The following is a 17,280-nucleotide window of genomic DNA, read 5'->3' on the forward strand; positions in this document are numbered from 1 at the left end:
GAGTACAGGTACCTGGTGCCTCATCACATGGAGGAAGAGTACAGGTACCTGGTGCCTCATCACATGGAGGAGGAGTACAGGTACCTGGTGCCTCATCACATGGAGTACAGGTACCTGGTGTCTCATCACATGGAGGAGGAGTACAGGTACCTGGTGTTTCATCACGAGGAGGAGTACAGGTACCTGGTGCCTCATCACATGGAGTACAGGTACCTGGTGTTTCATCACGAGGAGGAGTACAGGTACCTGGTGCCTCATCACATGGAGTACAGGTACCTGGTGTCTCATCACATGGAGGAGGAGTACAGGTACCTGGTGTTTCATCACGAGGAGGAGTACAGGTACCTGGTGTCTCATCACATGGAGGAGGAGTACAGGTACCTGGTGCCTCATCACATGGAGGAGGAGTACAGGTACCTGGTGCCTCATCACATGGAGGAGGAGTACAGGTACCTGGTGCCTCATCACATGGAGTACAGGTACCTGGTGCCTCATCACATGGAGGAGGAGTACAGGTACCTGGTGCCTCATCACATGGAGGAGTACAGGTACCTGGTGTCTCATCACATGGAGGAGAAGTACAGGTACCTGGTGCCTCATCACATGGAGGAGGAGTACAGGTACCTGGTGCCTCATCACATGGAGGAGTACAGGTACCTGGTGTCTCATCACATGGAGGAGGAGTACAGGTACCTGGTGCCTCATCACATGGAGGAGGAGTACAGGTACCTGGTGCCTCATCACATGGAGGAGGAGTACAGGTACCTGGTGCCTCATCACATGGAGTACAGGTACCTGGTGTCTCATCACATGGAGTACAGGTACCTGGTGCCTCATCACATGGAGGAGGAGTACAGGTACCTGGTGCCTCATCACATGGAGGAGGAGTACAGGTACCTGGTGCCTCATCACATGGAGGAGGAGTACAGGTACCTGGTGCCTCATCACATGGAGGAGGAGTACAGGTACCTGGTGCCTCATCACATGGAGGAGTACAGGTACCTGGTGCCTCATCACATGGAGTACAGGTACCTGGTGTCTCATCACATGGAGTACAGGTACCTGGTGCCTCATCACATGGAGGAGGAGTACAGGTACCTGGTGCCTCATCACATGGAGGAGGAGTACAGGTACCTGGTGCCTCATCACATGGAGGAGGAGTACAGGTACCTGGTGCCTCATCACATGGAGGAGGAGTACAGGTACCTGGTGCCTCATCACATGGAGGAGGAGTACAGGTACCTGGTGCCTCATCACATGGAGGAGGAGTACAGGTACCTGGTGCCTCATCACATGGAGGAGGAGTACAGGTACCTGGTGCCGACTGAACTGGAAGGCCAACATCAACGCTGTGTACAAGAAGGGGATGAGTCGACTCTTTCTCCTGAGGAAGCTCCGATCCTTCAATGTGTGCAGCAAGATGCTGGAGATGTTCTACCAGTCGGTTGTGGCCAGCCATGTTTGCCCAGTCTGTTTCTCATGGAGTCATGAACTCTGACCTTATTGAGGCAGTTCTTTGATGTTGTTCTGGGTCTCTTGTCTCTTGGATGAGTTGTCGCTGCGCTCTTGGGGTAATGTTGGTCAGCCGTCTAATAAGCACTTCTCCTTGACTCCTAACGTCTAATAAGCACTTCTCCTTGACTCCTAACGTCTAATAAGCACTTCTCCTTGACTCCTAACGTCTAATAACCACTTCTCCTTGACTCCTAACGTATAATAACCACTTCTCCTTGACTCCTAACGTATAATAACCACTTCTCCTTGACTCCTAACGTATAATAACCACTTCTCCTTGACTCCTCACGTATAATAAGCACTTCTCCAAACGTATAATAACCACTTCTCCTTGACTCCTAACGTATAATAACCACTTCTCCTTGACTCCTAACATCTAATAAGCACTTCTCCTTGACTCCTAACGTCTAATAAGCACTTCTCCTTGACTCCTGTAATAGTGAGTACACTATTACACACGCTAGTGTGTAATAGTGTGACTACACACTCTAGCGACAGTAAACAGGAAGTAATCGACACAAACAAACCGTTTGATGTTTTTATGTTTTTACTTCTGATAAAACGTAACAAAACTTGATGAACGATGAGGAGACGACAGGAAGGAGCCGCTCAAAACAGCAGGAAGTCCTGATCCTCCACAATAAGAGTCCTGATGCTCCACAATAAGAGTCCAAAGCCCCCCCCTCCAAAAAAAAGAGAAATTACAAAAAAGGGGGGACAGAAGTACCCACAGACAACCACACTCTTCTTGATCATCGTCATCATCGTCATGTTCCCTGTATTAAAAGCAGTCTGTTGGTTCCCAGAGTTCCTGGTTTCCTCCTCCAAGTGCATCATGGGAGTACCGCCACACGGCGACCTTTGACCCGCTGGTCTCCGTGGAAACAGCATCAGCCTCAGTGTCCAGGCCCCGCCCCCCCCGCGGCGGTCAGTGCATGTGGTCGGAAGGGGGCGGGGCCTCTCCCAGGTTCGCCGGCGTGCGATTGGTCCGAGCGCCTGTCAGTCGCTGTCCGAGCCGATGGCCGACGAGCCTTTCCTCTTCCTCTTCGGCGCTTTGGGCTTGGAGTCCTCCTCCTCCTGAAACACAGCGCACACACACACACACAAGCTGAGCTCTCAGTAAACCTCACACACTTAAACACTTTATTTCATTTATCTGGTGCGATATAAAGACATTTATTATTGTTACTGTATTCTTCTTTACTGTTAACTGTTTATTTATATTACTTGACTTTATATTTACTATGTGTACATTCTCTACGTACAGAGGCGCTGCTGGAGGCGCTCTCTTCTTCGTTGGTGGGCGGGGCCGCTCCTTTCCGGGAGCGCGGCGAGGAGGCGGGGGCTTTACGGCGAGACTTGGGGGGCTTCGACTGGGAGTCCTCGTACTCCTCCGCCAGAGCAAACAGGTCGCTGAACCTGCAGGAAGTGATGTCATCACACCTGAGTCTGTGTGTGTGTGTGTGTGTGTGTGTGTGTCTGTACCTCATCTTGTGTGCTTCATCACAGCTGGCCTGAACGTGCTGCAGAGCCTGAAGGATCGGAGTCTGAGTGAAGACTGAGAACACAAAACAATCAATCAGTGTGTGTGTGTGTGTGTGTGTGTGTGTGTGTGTGTGTGTGTGTGTGTGTGTGTGTGTGTGTGTGTGTGTGTGTGTGTGTGTGTGTGTGTGTGTGTGCTCACAGTTGTTCTTGCTGTTGCTCAGACTCAGTCTCAGGTTGTCCATGTGCTCCAGGATCTGTTCCAGGGTCAGCTGGGCCAGTTTACTGCTGGAGCTCCGGAGACTGAGGACAGAGACGGACCCAGGACTAAGACCAGGACTGAGACTACAGGACTAAGACCAGGACTGAGACTACAGGACTAAGACACTAAGACTAAGACACAAAGACTAAGACTACAGGACTAAGACTGAGACTACAGGACTAAGACCAGGACTGAGACTACAGGACTAAGACCAGGACTGAGACTACAGGACCAAGACCAGGACTGAGACTACAGGACTAAGACACTAAGACTGAGACACTAAGACTAAGACACTAAGACTACAGGACTAAGACTGAGACTACAGGACTAAGACCAGGACTGAGACTACAGGACTAAGACCAGGACTGAGACTACAGGACTAAGACCAGGACTGAGACTACAGGACTAAGACCAGGACTGAGACTACAGGACTAAGACACTAAGACTAAGACACAAAGACTAAGACTACAGGACTAAGACTGAGACTAAGACCAGGACTGAGACTACAGGACTAAGACCAGGACTGAGACTACAGGACCAAGACCAGGACTGAGACTACAGGACTAAGACACTAAGACTGAGACACTAAGACTAAGACTAAGACACTAAGACTACAGGACTAAGACTGAGACTACAGGACTAAGACCAGGACTGAGACTACAGGACTAAGACCAGGACTGAGACTACAGGACTAAGACCAGGACTGAGACTACAGGACTAAGACACTAAGACTAAGACACAAAGACTAAGACTACAGGACTAAGACTGAGACTACAGGACTAAGACCAGGACTGAGACTACAGGACCAAGACCAGGACTGAGACTACAGGACTAAGACACTAAGACTGAGACACTAAGACTAAGACTAAGACACTAAGACTACAGGACTAAGACTGAGACTACAGGACTAAGACCAGGACTGAGACTACAGGACTAAGACCAGGACTGAGACTACAGGACTAAGACCAGGACTGAGACTACAGGACTAAGACACTAAGACTAAGACACAAAGACTAAGACTACAGGACTAAGACTGAGACTACAGGACTAAGACCAGGACTGAGACTACAGGACTAAGACCAGGACTGAGACTACAGGACCAAGACCAGGACTGAGACTACAGGACTAAGACACTAAGACTGAGACACTAAGACTAAGACTAAGACACTAAGACTACAGGACTAAGACTGAGACTACAGGACTAAGACCAGGACTGAGACTACAGGACTAAGACCAGGACTGAGACTACAGGACTAAGACCAGGACTGAGACTACAGGACTAAGACACTAAGACTAAGACACAAAGACTAAGACTACAGGACTAAGACTGAGACTACAGGACTAAGACCAGGACTGAGACTACAGGACTAAGACCAGGACTGAGACTACAGGACTAAGACCAGGACTGAGACTACAGGACTAAGACACTAAGACTAAGACACTAAGACTAAGACTACAGGACTAAGACTGAGACTACAGGACTAAGACCAGGACTAAGACACTACGACTAAGACTACAGGACTAAGACACTAAGACTACAGGACTAAGATACTAAGACTACAGGACTAAGATACTAAGACTACAGGACTAAGATACTAAGACTACAGGACTAAGACTGAGACTACAGGACTAAGACACTAAGACTACAGGACTAAGACACTAAGACTACAGGACTAAGACACTAAGACTAAGACTACAGGACTAAGACACTAAGACTAAGACTACAGGACTAAGACACTAAGACAGACTACAGGAATAAGACACTAAGACTACAGGAATAAGACACTACGACTAAGACTAAGACTACAGGACTAAGACACTAAGACTAAGACTACAGGACTAAGACACTAAGACAGACTACAGGAATAAGACACTAAGACTACAGGAATAAGACACTACGACTAAGACTACAGGACAAAGACACTAAGACTAAGACTACAGGACTAAGACACTAAGACTAAGACTACAGGACTAAGACACTAAGACTAAGACTACAGGACTAAGACACTAAGACAGACTACAGGAATAAGACACTAAGACTACAGGAATAAGACACTACGACTAAGACTACAGGACAAAGACACTAAGACTACAGGACTAAGACACTAAGACTAAGACTACAGGACTAAGACAAGAAGATTAAGACTACAGGACTAAGACACAAAGACTACAGGACTAAGACAAGAAGACTAAGACTACAGGACTAAGACACTAAGAGGACTAAGACTACAGGACTAAGACACTAAGAGGACTAAGACTACAGGACTAAGACTACAGGACTAAGACTACAGGACTAAGACACTAAGACTAAGACTACAGGACTAAGACAAGAAGACTAAGACTACAGGACTAAGACACTAAGACTAAGACTACAGCACTAAGACTACAGGACTGAGACACTAAGACTACAGGACTAAGATACTAAGACTACAGGACTAAGACTACAGGACTGAGACTACAGGACTGAGACTACAGGACTAAGACACTAAGACTACAGGACTAAGACACTAAGACTACAGGACTAAGACACTAAGACTACAGGACAAAGACACCAAGACTAAGACTACAGGACTGAGACTACAGGACTAAGACACTAAGACTACAGGACTAAGACACTAAAACGACAGGACTAAGACACTAAGACTACAGGACAAAGACACCAAGACTAAGACTACATGACTGAGACTACAGGACTAAGACACTGAGACTACAGGACTAAGACACTGAGACTAAGACACTAAGACTACAGTACTAAGACAAGAAGACTAAGACTACAGGACTAAGACACGAAGACTAAGACTACAGGACTAAGACTACAGCACTAAGACTACAGGACTGAGACACTAAGACTACAGGACTAAGACTACAGGACTGAGACTACAGGACTGAGACTACAGGACTACAGGACTAAGACACTAAGACTACAGGACTAAGACACTAAGACTACAGGACTAAGACACTAAGACTACAGGACTAAGACACTAAGACTAAGACTACAGGACTAAGACACTAAGACTAAGACTACAGGACTAAGACACTAAGACAGACTACAGGAATAAGACACTAAGACTACAGGAATAAGACACTACGACTAAGACTAAGACTACAGGACTAAGACACTAAGACTAAGACTACAGGACTAAGACACTAAGACAGACTACAGGAATAAGACACTAAGACTACAGGAATAAGACACTACGACTAAGACTACAGGACAAAGACACTAAGACTAAGACTACAGGACTAAGACACTAAGACTAAGACTACAGGACTAAGACACTAAGACTAAGACTACAGGACTAAGACACTAAGACAGACTACAGGAATAAGACACTAAGACTACAGGAATAAGACACTACGACTAAGACTACAGGACAAAGACACTAAGACTACAGGACTAAGACACTAAGACTAAGACTACAGGACTAAGACAAGAAGATTAAGACTACAGGACTAAGACACAAAGACTACAGGACTAAGACAAGAAGACTAAGACTACAGGACTAAGACACTAAGAGGACTAAGACTACAGGACTAAGACACTAAGAGGACTAAGACTACAGGACTAAGACTACAGGACTAAGACTACAGGACTAAGACACTAAGACTAAGACTACAGGACTAAGACAAGAAGACTAAGACTACAGGACTAAGACACTAAGACTAAGACTACAGCACTAAGACTACAGGACTGAGACACTAAGACTACAGGACTAAGATACTAAGACTACAGGACTAAGACTACAGGACTGAGACTACAGGACTGAGACTACAGGACTAAGACACTAAGACTACAGGACTAAGACACTAAGACTACAGGACTAAGACACTAAGACTACAGGACAAAGACACCAAGACTAAGACTACAGGACTGAGACTACAGGACTAAGACACTAAGACTACAGGACTAAGACACTAAAACGACAGGACTAAGACACTAAGACTACAGGACAAAGACACCAAGACTAAGACTACATGACTGAGACTACAGGACTAAGACACTGAGACTACAGGACTAAGACACTGAGACTAAGACACTAAGACTACAGTACTAAGACAAGAAGACTAAGACTACAGGACTAAGACACGAAGACTAAGACTACAGGACTAAGACTACAGCACTAAGACTACAGGACTGAGACACTAAGACTACAGGACTAAGACTACAGGACTGAGACTACAGGACTGAGACTACAGGACTACAGGACTAAGACACTAAGACTACAGGACTAAGACACTAAGACTACAGGACTAAGACACTAAGACTACAGGACTAAGACACTAAGACTAAGACTACAGGACTAAGACACTAAGACTACAGGACAAAGACACCAAGACTAAGACTACATGACTGAGACTACAGGACTAAGACACTGAGACTAAGACACTAAGACTACAGGACTAAGACACTGAGACTACAGGACTAAGACACTGAGACTACAGGACTAAGACTACAGGACTAAGACACTAAGACTACAGGACTAAGACACTAAGACTACAGGACTAAGACACGGAGACTACAGGACTAAGACACTGAGACTACAGGACTAAGACACTGAGACTACAGGACTAAGACACTAAGACTACAGGACTAAGACTACAGGACTAAGACTACAGGACTAAGACTACAGGACTAAGACTACAGGTCTGAGACTACAGGTCTGAGACTACAGGACTAAGACACAAAGACTACGACTACAGGACTGAGACTACAGGACTGAGACTACAGGACTAAGACACTAAGACTAAGACTAAAGGACTAAGACTACAGGACTAAGACTACAGGACTGACACTACAGGACTGACACTACAGGACTAAGACTACAGGACTAAGACACTAAGACTAAGACTACAGGACTAAGACTACAGGACTGAGACTACAGGTCTGAGACTACAGGTCTGAGACTACAGGACTAAGACACAAAGACTACGACTACAGGACTGAGACTACAGGACTGAGACTAAAGGACTAAGACTAAAGGACTAAGACTACAGGACTGACACTACAGGACTGACACTACAGGACTAAGACTACAGGACTAAGACTACAGGACTAAGACTACAGGACTAAGACTACAGGACTAAGACACTAAGACTAAGACTACAGGACTAAGACTACAGGACTGAGACTACATGACTACGACTACAGGACTAAGACACTAAGACTACAGGACAGAGACTACAGGACTGAGACTACAGGACTAAGACACTAAGACTAAAGGACTAGGACTAAGACTATAGGACAAAGACACTAAGACTGAGACTACAGGACTGAGACACTAAGACTAAAGGACTAAGACTACAGGACTAAGACACTAAGACTACAGGACTAAGACAACAGGACTAAGACACTAAGACTAAGGCTACAAGACTAAGACACTAAGACTACAGGACTAAGACACTAAGACTACAGGACTGAGACACTAAGACTACAGGACAAAGACACCAAGACTACAGGACAAAGACACCAAGACTAAGACTACAGGACTAAGACTACAGGACTAAGACACAGAGACTACAGGACTAAGACACAGAGACTACAGGACTAAGACACGGAGACTACAGGACTAAGACACTGAGACTACAGGACTAAGACTACAGGACTAAGACTACAGGACTAAGACTACAGGACTAAGACACTGAGACTAAGACACTGAGACTACAGGACTAAGACACGGAGACTACAGGACTAAGACACTGAGACTACAGGACTAAGACACTAAGACTACAGGACTAAGACACTAAGACTAAAACACTAAGACTGAGACTACAGGACTAAGACTACAGGACTAAGGCACTAAGACTACAGGACTGACACTACAGGACTAAGACTACAGGACTACAACTACAGGACTAAGACACTAAGACTGAGACAACAGGACTAAGACTACAGGACTGAGACTACAGGACTGAGACTACAGGACTAAGACACTAAGACTGAGACACTTAGACTAAGACTACAGGACTAAGACTACAGGACTAAGACTACAGGACTAAGACTACAGGACTAAGACTACAGGACTAAGACTACAGGACTAAGACACTAAGACAGACTACAGGACTGAGACTACAGGACTGAGACACTAAGACTGAGACTACAGGACTAAGACTACAGGACTAAGACTACAGGACTAAGACTATAGGACTGACACTACAGGACTGACACTACAGGACTAAGACTACAGGACTAAGACTACAGGACTAAGACACTAAGACTAAGACTACAGGACTAAGACTACAGGTCTGAGACTACAGGACTGAGACTACAGGACTACGACTACAGGACTACGACACTAAGACTACGACTACAGGACAGAGACTACAGGCCTGAGACTACAGGACTGAGACACTAAGACTAAAGGACTAGGACTAAGACTATAGGACTAAGACACTAAGACTGAGACTACAGGACTGAGACTACAGGACTGAGACACTAAGACTAAAGGACTAAGACTACAGGACTAAGACACTAAGACTACAGGACTAAGACACTAAGACTACAGGACTAAGACACTAAGACTAAGACTACAGGACTAAGACACTAAGACTACAGGACTAAGACACTAAGACTACAGGACAAAGACACCAAGACTACAGGACAAAGACACCAAGACTACAGGACAAAGACACCAAGACTAAGACTACAGGACTGAGACTACAGGACTAAGACTACAGGACTAAGACACTGAGACTAAGACACTGAGACTACAGGACTAAGACACGGAGACTACAGGACTAAGACACGGAGACTACAGGACTAAGACACTGAGACTACAGGACTAAGACTACAGGACTAAGACACTAAGACTACAGGACTAAGACACTAAGACTAAAACACTAAGACTGAGACTACAGGACTAAGACTACAGGACTAAGACACTAAGACTACAGGACTGACACTACAGGACTAAGACTACAGGACTACAACTACAGGACTAAGACACTAAGACTGAGACTACAGGACTAAGACTACAGGACTGAGACTACAGGACTGAGACTACAGGACTAAGACACTAAGACTGAGACTACAGGACTGAGACTACAGGACTGAGACACTAAGACTGAGACTACAGGACTGAGACTACAGGACTAAGACTACAGGACTAAGACTACAGGACTAAGACTACAGGACTAAGACTACAGGACTAAGACACTAAGACTGAGACTACAGGACTGAGACTACAGGACTGAGACTACAGGACTAAGACACTAAGACTAAGACACTAAGACTACAGGACTAAGACTACAGGACTAAGACTACAGGACTAAGACACTAAGACTGAGACTACAGGACTGAGACTACAGGACTGAGACTACAGGACTAAGACACTAAGACTAAGACACTAAGACTACAGGACTAAGACTACAGGACTAAGACACTAAGACTACAGGATTAAGACTACAGGATTAAGACTACAGGACTAAGACTACAGGACTAAGACTACAGGACTAAGACTACAGGACTAAGACACTAAGACTGAGACTACAGGACTGAGACTACAGGACTAAGACATTAAGACTAAGACTACAGGACTAAGACTACAGGACTAAGACATTAAGACTAAGACTACAGGACTAAGACTACAGGACTAAGACTACAGGACTAAGACCCCCATGTGGACACACATGACAATACAGGACTGGAGACCGACTCCAACAGAGACCAAACGTCAGGCCCAGTTCCAGTCTGTCTGTTGGTCTGTCTGTTGGCCTGTCTGTTGGCCTGTCTCACCTCTGTCTCTTGCGGGGCTGGTTGTTGTTCTTGATGAGCTGGGCCTTGACGTGTTCCCCCAGGGAGTCGTCGTGTTTGGAGGCCCAGTGTCTCAGGATGCTGGTGGTGAACTGGTCCTCATGGTGGCACGGACGACTCAGCACCATCTTCACCATCTCCTCACTGGGCCTGACAGACAGGACGACAGACAGGTCAACAGACAGGCAAGTGGACAGGCAGGTCAACAGACAGACAGGTCAACAGACAGACAGGTGGACATGCAGGTCAACAGACAGGCAGGCAGGTCCACAAACAGGCAGATTAACATACTTTTCTCTGCGGAGCTGCAGCAGCAGACAGGACAAGGCTTCTGGATGTTCTGCAGACAGAAGAGACATCTGTGAGTAAAGTGTCCTCATCAGAGGACACAAGGACACATGAGGACACAGAGTAAAGTGTCCTCATCAGAGGACACATGAGGACACAGAGTAAAGTGTCCTCAAGTGTCCTCATCACAGGACACAAGGACACATGAGGACACCGAGTAAAGTGTCCTCAAGTGTCCTCATCAGAGGACACAAAGACACATGAGGACACCGAGTAAAGTGTCCTCAAGTGTCCTCATTGGAGGACACAAGGACACTGAGTAAAGTGTCCTCAAGTGTCCTCATTGGAGGACACAAGGACACTGAGTAAAGTGTCCTCAAGTGTCCTCATCAGAGGACACAAGGACACATGAGAACACCGAGTAAAGTGTCCTCAAATGTCCTCATCAGAGGACAGGCGACGTCTCTAGGACTGAACCCACCTTTATACTTGAGGTGCTGCAGGATGGGGATGATGGTCTCCAGAGGGACGCTGTGGGCCAGGAACAGCTGCCAGGTGCTGTACTGCTCAAAGGTCTCCCAGTCCAGAGACTGGACTGTGGACAGAGGAGACACATGAGAACAGAGGAGACACATGAGGACAGAGTGTGTGTGTGTGTGTGTGTGTGTGTGTGTCTGTGTGTGTGTGTCTGTCTCACTGAGGATGTTGAGAACAGAGTCTTTCCTGAACATCACCAGGTTCCCCATCATCACGTGACACATCAGCTCCTGCAACTGCACAGAGTTTACATCCTGGTTACCAAACAGGTGAGGTGGGTCATACAGGTCTGGATCAGGTCTCTCAGACTCACTCACCTGTGTGGAGTCGATGACGGCCACGATCATGTTGAGCAGCTCCCCGCTCCTCAGCGTCTCATCTGGGAACTGAAGGGAAACGTTCACAAGACCTCAGGAGTCCTCAGGAGTCCTTAAGAGACCTTAAGAGACCTCAGGAGTCCTTAAGAGACCTTCGGGAGACCTAAAGAGACCTCGGGAGAATTCAGGAGACCTCCAGAAACCTCACAAGACCTCAGGAGACCTCAAGAGTCCTCAAGAGACCTTTGGGAGACCTCAAGAGACCTCTGGAGAATTCAGGAGACCTCCAGAAACCTCACAAGACCTCAGGAGTCCTTAAGAGACCTCAGGAGTCCTTAAGAGACCTTTGGGAGACCTCAAGAGACCTCTGGAGAATTCAGGAGACCTCCAGAAACCTCACAAGACCTCAGGAGTCCTTAAGAGACCTCAGGAGTCCTTAAGAGACCTTTGGGAGACCTCAAGAGACCTCTGGAGAATTCAGGAGACCTCCAGAAACCTCACAAGATCTCAGGAGACCTCAGGAGTCCTTAAGAGACCTCAGGAGTCCTTAAGAGACCTTTGGGAGACCTCAAGAGACCTTTGGGAGACCTCAAGAGACCTCTGGAGAATTCAGGAGACCTCCAGAAACCTCACAAGACCTCGGGAGTCCTCGGGAGAATTCTGGAGACCTGGAGAGACTTCGGTAGACCTCAAGAGGCCCTGGGAGACCTGGACGTACCTCAGAGTAGATGGAGGGCGTGAGGTAGCAGAGCAGCCGGACGTGGTCCTCCTGACAGGCCTTCATGTCCATCATCAGACAGGTGTGCAGGTCCCTGAGAGCGGTGGCCTGAGCGAAGGACTCGTACAGCATCATCTTACCGTTGGCCGCTTTGCTGCTCACACACAGACACACACAATGTTTCTATTGCTCAGGACAACACCTTCATGTTGGGACGCACCCCGCGCCTCTCACCTGGCTTTGAGGTAGTACAGCAGGTGGTACCCGATCTTGGGTTGCTTCTGGTAGAACTCAGCCAGCATGTCGAGCAGCACAGAGAACCCACTGTTATCCTCCTGCATGGTGACCAGGTTCCTGAAGACCAGGCAGACGGGTTTGGACACAGACTCCTCCAGAGACCTGAAGACAGGTAGTTAGAGAGACAGACAGGTAGTTAGAGAGAGAGACAGCCGGATCCATTTGGGATCTGTTCCCAGTGTTGAGTGTTGAGTCTCTAGAGCGTTGAGTCTCTAGAGCAGCGGTCGGGAACCTATGGCTCTTCCGGTGACGGCATATGGCTCCCAGACAATTTTGAGTTGAAAAAAAAAAAATCAGTTTGGAACTGATTTTAAAATACTAGTTTTGAAGATAAATTTCACGGTCACGGGCAGTGTTCCCTCTAAGCTGCGTGCGTGCGCGGCCGTGCAGGCCAGTCGAAGTGGCTGCGCAATAGATTTTTCAGACCGCGCAAACGTTTTTTTTTCCAGGAGTTAAAAATCTTTTTTGCGCCAGTGTTTCTGAGATAGGAGTGAGCCATCTCCACAATAATAAGATCTTTGACGTGTCGAGTCTTCTTGGCCAATCAGCGTCCCGTTTCTCGACATGCGCTCTCTGTACCTCTGCTAGCGCTCTGCCTCCGTTAGCACCCCCCACCCCCGCTGTCCTCCTCCGGGCGCCAGGAGTGAAGCTCGCCCAGAGCGCCACATGAGCTCGGGCCGGCGCTGTTTAGGCTCCTCCTGGCGGGCCCTGCTCCAGCAGCTATAGGCCTCCATGGAGAAAAGAAAGCAGAGCAGGCGCCCCAGAAAAAGGTCTGCCTAACGTTTAACATGAGTGGCTAGATGACATAGTCCAAACTGACACAGGTAGGATGAAACTTTCAGACATATTTAAATATGAAGAATATGAAGTTATTAAATTGTTTATATAGGCTACCTTTAGGAAAAATGACACCATGTCAATTTAATAGGGCTATAATTATTGTTAAGCTCTGCATTAGCGTTTTTCTTTAAATGTTGTACCTGCTGAGAAATGACTAAACACCTTTAAAACTTTTATTTTGTATATATATCATTATCAGTCATAACAAGTGAACCAGTCATAACCTCCCCTTATTGAAGTTCAACAAAGATCCTTTAAGTTCAACTAAACTGACTGGTAAAACACCATCATTAAAATGTTCCCAAAGTCCAGCCATTATAAAGGATATTGAATAAATATCAACCGTGTATACATATTGATGCATTTGCTGTCATCTCAAAGCACCCGCAAAGTGCTCAACCTCACCACGTATGAACCAGACTACAAGGACATCAGCAAAACCATGCAGCACCAACAGTTGCATTAAAAGTAAGACATATTTAATTTATTATACGTTAAAAATACTATATGGCTCTCAATGAAATATATTTAGAAATATTTGGCCTTTATGGCTCTCTCAGTCAAAAAGGTTCCCGACCCCTGCTCTAGAGCGTTGAGTCTCTAGAGCGTTGAGTCTCTAGAGCGTTGAGTCTCTAGAGCGTTGAGTCTCTAGAGCGTTGAGTCTCTAGAGCGTTGAGTCTCTAGAGCGTTGAGTCCCCCGTGGTGGTTTTGAGATGGTTTGAGTTATTTGAGTCTCTAGATACCTATAAAGGCAAACCTAATAACATTTCTTGAATGTATGAAATGGGCAGTCTTACTCCTCAGTGATCTCGTCTGGCAGGACGTCTCCTCTGAAGTGATCTTTAAACAGTTCAGCCAGACAAGAAGCCAGAGCAGACATCTGCTCCGAGTCAAAGTCCTCCTGCAACACCGCACAGTAGAGTAGAACACACAGTAGAACACACAGTAGAACACACAGTAGAACACACAGTAGAGTAGAACACACAGTAGAACACACAGTAGAGTAGAACACACAGTAGAACACACAGTAGAACACACAGTAGAACACACAGTAGAGTAGAACACACAGTAGAACGCACAGTAGAACATAGAAGAACACAACTGATCGAAGATAACTCACCTCCAGGATCAGATCCACGACTTCCTGCATTACTTCACACTGAGTCTCTGTGTCACTGTGGAGACATAATCAATAAGTATTGACTGATACATGATCAATAAACAACAGACAAACCCTGTCTCCTGTCTCCTGCACCCTGTCTCCTGCACCCTGTCTCCTACCTCCTGCACCCTGTCTCCTACCTCCTGTCTCCTACCTCCTGCACCCTGTCTCCTGCACCCTGTCTCCTACCTCCTGCACCCTGTCTCCTGTCTCCTGCACCCTGTCTCCTGCACCCTGTCTCCTGCACCCTGTCTCCTGTCTCCTGCACCCTGTCTCCTACATCCTGGACCCTGTCTCCTGCACCCTGGACCCTGTCTCCTGCACCCTGTCTCCTGCACCCTGTCTCCTGCACCCTGTCTCCTGTCTCCTGCACCCTGTCTCCTGTCTCCTGGGCCCTGTCTCCTGTCTCCTGGGCCCTGTCTCCTGTCTCCTGGGCCCTGTCTCCTGTCTCCTGGGCCCAGGAGACAGGGCCCAGGAGACAGGGTGCAGGAGGTAGGAGACAGGGCCCAGGAGACAGGAGACAGGAGACAGGGTGCAGGAGGTAGGAGACAGGGTGCAGGAGGTAGGAGACAGGGTCCAGGATGTAGGAGACAGGGCCCAGGAGACAGGAGACAGGAGACAGGGTGCAGGAGACAGGAGACAGGGTGCAGGAGGTAGGAGACAGGGTGCAGGAGGTAGGAGACAGGGTGCAGGAGGTAGGAGACAGGGTGCAGGAGGTAGGAGACAGGGTGCAGGAGGTAGGAGACAGGGTGCAGGAGGTAGGAGACAGGGTGCAGGAGGTAGGAGACAGGGTGCAGGAGGTAGGAGACAGGGTCCAGGATGTAGGAGACAGGGCCCAGGAGACAGGAGACAGGAGAGGAGACAGGGTGCAGGAGGTAGGAGACAGGGTGCAGGAGGTAGGAGACAGGGTGCAGGAGGTAGGAGACAGGGTGCAGGAGGTAGGAGACAGGGTGCAGGAGGTAGGAGACAGGGTGCAGGAGGTAGGAGACAGGGTGCAGGAGGTAGGAGACAGGGTCCAGGATGTAGGAGACAGGGCCCAGGAGACAGGAGACAGGAGACAGGGTGCAGGAGACAGGAGACAGGGTGCAGGAGGTAGGAGACAGGGTGCAGGAGGTAGGAGACAGGGCCATGCTATGATCCATGCGTATACTACTCATATTAATAATTTATGTCAAATTCATGTAATGTGCTGTAACTCTGTTAGGTTGTTCATTCTGGTCACATGACATCTATTCTTCTGTCCGTCCGGGGAGAGGGATCCTCCTCTGTTGCTCTATCTTTATTTGGGGAGTTTTTCCTGATCCGATGTGAGGTCCCGGGACAGGATGTTATGTGTACAGATTGTAAAGCCCTGAGGGGAGTTTGTAATTTGGGCTACACAAAATAAACTGAATTGATAGATACGTGATCAATAAACGCCGATACGTGCTCAATAAGGGCTCACCTGGTCTTCTGCAGCTGCTGGACCTTCTCCTTCATGGTGTCGTCTAATTGGTCAAGCCACGGTGTGATGTCAGCGGGTTCCTCCACCACGGCTTCTTTGATTGGATGAAACCTGAACTCCCTCTTCTTGCCTGCACAGAGATTGGTCCAAAGAGCTTAGCTAGCACTTACTGGTTACACTGGTCATACTGGTTACACTGGTCATACTGGTTACACTGGTCACACTGGTTACACTGGTCACACTGGTTATACTGGTCACACTGGTCACACTTGTCATACTGGTCATACTGGTTACACTGGTCACACTGGTTACACTGGTCACACTGGTTATACTGGTCACACTTGTCATACTGGTCATACTGGTTACACTGGTCACACTGGTTACACTGGTCACACTGGTTACACTGGTCACACTGGTTATACTGGTCACACTGGTCACACTGGTCACACTTGTCATACTGGTCATACTGGTTACACTGGTCACACTGGTCACACTGGTTATACTGGTCACACTGGTTATACTGGTCATATTGGTCACACTGGTCATACTGGTCATACTGGTTACACTGGTCATACTGGTTACACTGGTCACACTGGTTACACTGGTCATACTGGTCATACTGGTTACACTGGTCATACTGGTCATACTGGTTACACTGGTCATACTGG

The 17,280-nt window shown here is 47.4% G+C and overlaps 1 protein-coding gene across 1 annotated transcript; it reads right to left on the reverse strand.

Annotated features, from left to right (window-relative positions):
• Window positions 1-2,050: 2,050 nt before the first annotated feature.
• On the reverse strand, window positions 2,051-17,275 carry ints3 (integrator complex subunit 3; the record flags this gene model as incomplete). Its single annotated transcript, XM_079231966.1, has 16 exons — window positions 2,051-2,592; window positions 2,781-2,934; window positions 3,001-3,073; window positions 3,200-3,300; window positions 10,992-11,159; window positions 11,301-11,349; window positions 11,779-11,892; window positions 11,995-12,070; window positions 12,152-12,220; window positions 12,870-13,023; window positions 13,104-13,268; window positions 14,804-14,907; window positions 15,127-15,181; window positions 16,613-16,742; window positions 16,790-17,168; window positions 17,267-17,275. The coding sequence occupies 16 exons, from the start codon at window positions 17,273-17,275 to the stop codon at window positions 2,515-2,517; spliced, it is 1,878 nt and encodes a 625-aa protein (XP_079088092.1). The 3' UTR covers window positions 2,051-2,514.
• Window positions 17,276-17,280: the final 5 nt, after the last annotated feature.

Source organism: Taurulus bubalis, assembly GCF_910589615.1.
Source record: "Taurulus bubalis genome assembly, chromosome: 16".
NCBI classification, from domain to species: domain Eukaryota; kingdom Metazoa; phylum Chordata; class Actinopteri; order Perciformes; family Cottidae; genus Taurulus; species Taurulus bubalis.